At 37.5% G+C, this 6,811-nt stretch overlaps 1 protein-coding gene across 1 annotated transcript; it reads right to left on the bottom strand.

Annotated features, from left to right (window-relative positions):
* Nucleotides 1-2,221: 2,221 nt before the first annotated feature.
* LOC306852180 (sulfotransferase 2B1-like) lies at nt 2,222-6,303 on the bottom strand. Its single transcript, XM_079388850.1, has 6 exons — nt 5,985-6,303; nt 4,516-4,727; nt 4,315-4,441; nt 3,974-4,068; nt 2,937-3,117; nt 2,222-2,663 (listed from the first exon to the last, which is right to left on the bottom strand). Exons 1-6 carry the CDS (start codon nt 6,121-6,123, stop codon nt 2,554-2,556), a joined length of 864 nt encoding a protein of 287 aa, XP_079244976.1. The 5' UTR covers nt 6,124-6,303; the 3' UTR covers nt 2,222-2,553.
* Nucleotides 6,304-6,811: the final 508 nt, after the last annotated feature.

Below are 6,811 nucleotides of genomic sequence, written 5' to 3'. Positions count from 1 at the left end.
CAAGAGAACGATGCAGTAAAGTCTGTTTAATATGGTTGCTGGATTTAGCATGCATGGAATTATAAAGCAGTTAGTTCTGGTCCTCAAAATTGATTGGTTGCTCATTCCATGGCATTCAATTTAACAGCACTTGAACTTTTTATGGTTTGTATCACTTTGGTCTGAATTAATGCGAACCATGATGAGAAGAGTATGTGAGTTGCACAAATACCCCTTTTCCATGTAAATGGTTCTGGTTCGGGTTCAGGTTCCTGGCCAGTGTCCATTTTAACTGCAGAAAAGAGAGCTCTGGGCCGGAAAGATCAGTTCATCTTCAGCCCTAAAAACTTGATGTACTGGAACCCCAGAACTAGAGATGTAGGGGGAAGGGGGTGGTGAAAAGCAGCTTTTTTGTGAATAATTTGTTGTGCTAACATCTCGTGGGAGAACATCATAAAAACATGCAAAATGTCAGCTAGAGGAAACATGCACTGTTTAGAGAGCTCAATGTCTAATGCTGGTTTCAAAAAGACAACCTAGCAAACTGGCACCTATTGTCGTGAGCAGTGCACCGACATATAGTGCCGCTGCGCTTCGGGTGTCCCAAGTTCGAGTCCTGGAACTTCCCTGATCCCAACCACCAACACGCCCCACCCCTCCCCGTCTCTCCCACTTTCCTGTCTTATACATAGGACTAAACAGTAAAATTGTGCACTACAAGGTTTTGGACTGTGTACTTGGACACTGACCTGCAGCACATAGATGTAAAAAACACGTTACCTCACTGTCTATTTCTTAAGTCTGTGAAACCTCGTCGACAGTTCTCAGTAGGCTCCAGTTCACCCAGCTGATAACTGGCAGAGAGCCAGGATCGGCAAAAGAACGTGAACCATGTCGGTGAAAAAGGGTAAGAGTGTGGAGCGGAGTTATGTGATTTTCCCTAGAGCAGGGGTAGCCAATTCTGTTCCTGAAGGCCTACCTTCCTGCAGACTTCAGATATCACCCTGAAGACAGTGGGTAGACACCCCCTAGTTACACGTTTCCTCCGCGGTGCGCTGAGGCCGCCGGTATGCTCCCGTGTCCCCACGTGGGACCTGGCTGTGGTTCTGGAGGCTCTGTGCAAGGCACCTTTCGAGCCTATTGAGGAGATAACTGGATAGTGGATGCCATCTTTCTGGCATACGAGGCCTCTGAGCGTCCCCCGCCGCTGGGAGTCAGAGCGCAATCGACAACAAAAACATTTAAGTTCAGTTGTTTTGCAATTGCCTCAGAAAAACCGCCAGACATCTCTGATTTAAAAGCGATTCCAATGAGGATTAATCATTTGATTCATAAATCAGATCAGCCACTTCTTCAAACGATTCCGTTGATCTGAATCTCTAAAAGCAGGGTTTCGTGACAATACCTAAACCTGATTCAATGTAAAGCGATATTTTAAATCGTTGAATTGTGGCTTTTAAATTTCTGTCAGAGTGGAAAGCGCAGCAAATTAAAAGTGATTAGTACTACTTAAAGTTACAGCTTTCTAAAAAGACAACGCAATGTAGGCAAGTTGCTTAAAACAGTACTTTTGCAGCTAAAATAGGTACCTTAAGAAACATAGCGCCCGTTTTATCTTAAATATCTAATAACGCAAAATAGTGGCTACAGTCTGTTCTCTTGTAATATATTTTAGCTACTTGAACGCCAAACATGTGAACTAGCCTGACTCCGGATTTAGAGCCGCAACCATAGCGCGAGCTGTTGTGGAAAAGTATCGTTCATATTTACATTTACAAGCTTATCAAAAATATGAAAGCTGATATGTCCCATATGTATGTGTAAACAGTATTGGGTGCAATGCATTAATAAGTACTTCATTACTGTGACTGAATTGCTTTTCCCTTGAAAAAGTAACGTAAGATAATACTCTTAATTTTTTCTGTAATTAAACTAGTTACTTCTGATGTAATGGCATTAAATATAGACTATAGAACAATACTACATCAAACAATAGTGCATTTAACATATAATGTTAAAATTCATGTTTTTTCTTCCTTTAAACACTTTAGTGAGTTCAAGAATAATTTATGTAATTTAACGAATTAAAAGAGAATCCTTGTATTGCTCAACTGGTCAAGGTTGATATAACATTTAGAATGTAATTAGCAATAAGTAATGCAATACCTATAGAGAGTAATTAGTTCTAATTACACTGTTGAAGATATAATTAGTACCTAGTAATAATGACCTTTTTAGAGTAAATTAACAACACTGTGTGTAAACTATTCATTTATTAGACTTACAAATAAAAATGCATGCAACAAAAGAATATAAATGATATATTAATGTAATCAAATTGATTATTATATATTATATAAGGTAGTAATTACTCCTCAGTATTACATTAGTAATTATAGTGCATTAACATTTTTCTCAAAATTATTTTGTTATTAAAAACAGTGATACAATGAAGAGACAGTTCTATAAAATAACATGTAAATATTACTCACTGAACAGGTCAAATGTTCTGTTATAGACCTGTCTGTGATAACAGGGTTAATGTGCTTATTAAAAGCAAGTATGATTATTTTTTCAGTCCCACATAAACTTGAAAGTCACATCTTTTATCTTGTTTTTGTATACGGCATTAAATCGCTGCTCTTGGGCCTCGGTGAACAGATTCTTCCAGTCACCAGCAATTCCTGACAGAATAAAACCAGACAAATAACCTTGAGTCAATCTGGATACAATCAACTGATATTCAATTCAATTGAAACAATAGTGTAAACAAAAAAGTTGTTGTAAAAGTTGAAAACTCTATTTACTCACCATCAAGTTGACCGACTATATCATAAACGTAGTCCATACGACAAATATAGACTACTTTTGTAATACTATTATGGTGCTTTTGCTTACTTTGTGAGGCATGAAAGCTTCGCTTTACATTAACTGTATGATTATATTGTATACTTTACCTTTCCTCAGGAACTCAGATTTCTTCTGGTCCATATATTCTTCTGGAACCAAAGAAAAGTTGGACATTTTGTTTTGTTTCATGTTCTTGAAGACGCAGTGGTCAGCGATCTTCTCCGTCACGTCTGGACTCAGAGATTTACCAAGAAACTTGGCAATTTTCTCCACAGATCCTTTCAGATCCTGGCAAAGATTCGTATGATCGCATGTTAGGAGCTAAGAAGCACTTTGCAAGGATTTCAATATTTAACAAAAAAAAAGTATTTTTTTCCCTCAAGGCCAAATACAAAAGGCTATTTCTACAGAACCACCTAAGCTTCGGTTTTGTGGAATGACAGAAAGTCTATCATTTGTGGTGAGAAACTAGAAAATGACAGAATGGAATAAAGCTTATGTATAATAAACAAACAAACAAATAAATAAAGTGTGTAAATGAGAATTAATATCAAGTTATATTTTGCACTATAATCTTAATTGAGTTTTAATATCTTGGAAAGTACATGTTTCCAAACTACTTCATGCCTAAGTGCAATAATAAAATATGGAAACACTTTACTTAAAGCCTTTATGCATAATGCATTCTAAAAGTAGTTTCAATGCATCAATTATGCCTTGTAATGCACCTTAATGCATTGTACAATCTCATGAATAATTGTAACCATAGTTAATACAATATAACACTTATCAGTTCATTGCTACACTATGCATTTTAAATTTGGTTATAATTATTTATGACAACATATAATGTAATACAATTATAATGCATTTTACCCTTTAATAGCCCTTTGTACTGCATTATACATAAAGGCTTTAAGTAAAGTGTTACCAAAATTAAGAAGAGAAGGAATGCAGATTTTCTTATATGCAAGTACAGTACAGGGGAAACTGCCCTGAAGTACAACTGTCTCGTTCAAGAGCAAGTCCAACTAGTTCACCAACATTATTCAGTTATTTCAAGGTTATAGGAACCTATGTACTCTGCTGCAGATGTAGTAAAAATAAAGTAATGAACTGAAGCTGCATGTTCAGTCCTGCTTACAGCGATCATCTCCTCATAGAAAATATACATTATGGATTCCTTTTCTTCAGCATTAATCCAGCTTTTCACATGATCAAACCAGGAACCGAACATGACTGTGGATAAAAGACATCACATGCTTAAACGCTCAAATCATTCCTTTACAGAACAAAAACATGCACATACAGTAATCTCGCAAAAGGTTGCATATTCCAACTGATATCTTGCTTGCTAACAACTATGCATGAGAACAGAAAATATTGCATTTATATACTTTTGTACTTCGGTTTATGTTCGCTTTATTAGGATGCTCATTGAAACATATTTAACATATAAATGTGAAAGAGAGCTGAAATCCATACTTTTTCCATCGAGGAACTTCTCCATGAACTCGTCTTGGGTTCCTGGGTTCACCAGGTATGAGGCCATTCCATAGTAGTGATATGAGGATGTGAACACGTCTTTCGGGTTACGCATGACATAAAGAACCTGAAGCACAGAGTGATAATCTGAATGCATTTAATTAAACAGCGCACAGTGTGACTTATTCAGTGGGTTTTTACCCTGGGCTTTGTTTTGAAGTAAGACTCGTTCATCATGTGGTGATGGAAGTGAGTTGCAAAGACGCGTGGAGAAGGTCTCTGCTCCAGATTAAGCAGGATCGCCCGGTGCTCCTCCAGCCATGGCACTCGGTCCCAGTTTGGCACCGTCAGCACCGGAGTCAAATCACCCTCGCTCACGATCAGAGGAACCACCTCCTGCATCCATGTTGTGCCTGTGGAGCAAAGCAAAGCTCACAGCTCAAGCTTACTGTCATTCAGAGACAGAGAAATATGGCTTAAGTGTTTCAAAACCAACAAAGAGTACATTTTTGAGAACCTGGCACATGCATTTTTAAGTCTAAAGTTGTTTTTGAGTCTCATATGACACTGACCCACATGATGATATGATCTTCTGCCCAGATAATAATACTCTGAACTCATTTAAACAGGTTATGACATGCACAGCCATGTTTCTACATTACAAACATTCTCCTCCAAAGCTGGTTTTGTCATGAAACAAGGGTGTGTGGAAGTGCAAAAAGACTATGTAGTGAGCTGCCAACCTAAACACCATTCTGGAGTATCAAGATTGTCTTTCTGCATTTATTTTAGCTTATACATAAACCCAATTGCATTTTCTGCAAGCAATAGTTTTGTTAGAGTAACTTTCAGTTATTGAGTGTACTTTCATGGTAATTATAATTTCTTCCAGAATACCATTGTATTTTACACTCAAATCGAGAAAGTTATTTGGTAACACTTTACAAATAAGGTTGCATTTGTTAATATTAGTTAACGAAGAATACTTCTAAAGCATTAAGCGTTCATTTCAGACGTTTCTAATAAATTTGCATGTTGGCGTAGAAACAATTTTCACTAAGAATATAATTAATTTCACAAATAATTACAAAGAAACTGCAAGCAGCACATTTAATTAAACATAAAATTCTGTAGTAGAAAGACTTTTAATTTGCAGTGCTGGCCTGCTGGGTAATTACTTACAAATTGTACTGATTACAGACTACATGATGATAATGCAATCTAGGTTACTCATTTTAGGTAATCTATTCTGACTACTTTTTAGATTCCTTTAGATTATATTTTACCTATCTTATTTTAAATTTACCATTAAATGCACCACATTGATATATATTTTTTGATGTGAACATCATGAAATGCATTGAATATTACATTACACCAGTTTTTCCCAAACTGCAGTGGTTTTAAATTGATAAAAAGCAAATAATAATTTCAATCATAAAAATGTAAACTAAAAATAAAAACAATTTGAACACCAGAATATAAATATTTAGTTTACCTGCATGTAACGTTAACGGATTTACAGATTGGCATAAACTATAACAAATGCATTGTTCATCATCAGTATTTAACTGGTTAATACAGTATACAGTATGTTTAGGCAACTATCTGCTGACTTACTCTTTTACATTCATCTGCATCACTGAATGCAGAAAGCTGTGGAGACTCACCGGATTTGGGGTAAGTGACTATCAGGATGTCGTCTGGACGGAAAGTGAACTCCTCGCAGTATTTCAGACTTTCTGAAGGGTGTAAATGCGTCGGCACGAACACACCTTTATACACCGAGTACAGCTCAGACTCAGACATTTTCTGAAGCACGCGACAAATAAACAGCGAAAAAACTAAAACAGCTGATGCAGATTCTGAGATGCCGTCAAATAGTCCTCCTTCACGCGCAGGAGTTCGTGCAAGTGCTCCAGAGTGCAATCACACAATCGTAAACGGGCTCTTTCGCAACTGTTGCAATAAGGTCATGTAGCGTGCACCAGGGGCGTGTCTACGTGGTGGCCAGGGGTGGCACCGCCCCCCCTGAAATTTGGCTGGCCACCCCAGGTGCCCCCCCTACCAGATGTCTTGCTATAGGCTTGTTTTTAGTTAATTTCTAACTACATCTGGCGTATCTTGGCATGTGTAGGCAGCTGAAATAAGTGGGGGTGCTCTCTTAATGCATATTTTCACATATTTTGTCCCTTCTGTTGCTATCAATATGCTGCTAATTCGAGAGCGAATCCCGCATAAATATGCAGATGTCATTCCCAAAACTTTGCAACGTGTGTGTGGGCCAAAAACTCTACATTTTAAATGGATTGCTTAGAAAGCTCGCAAAGAGTGCTCATAACCAATAAAGCTGTCACTCTTTGTTCATCGCGATCTAACAAAGTTCTGTGAGGACCAATTAATCTCACACTGTGCAATTAATAGCCTATATAATATAGGCCTATTAACATCGTGTTACCCGGTCACCCTCTTTTAAGGCAGTGCCCCAGACTGCCCC

The sequence above is a fragment of the Barbus barbus genome, assembly GCF_936440315.1.
Source record: "Barbus barbus genome assembly, chromosome: 32".
Taxonomy (NCBI): Eukaryota; Metazoa; Chordata; class Actinopteri; order Cypriniformes; family Cyprinidae; genus Barbus; species Barbus barbus.
The sequence above is the reverse complement of the archived record's forward strand: the minus strand, read 5'-3'. Positions and strand labels throughout refer to the sequence as shown.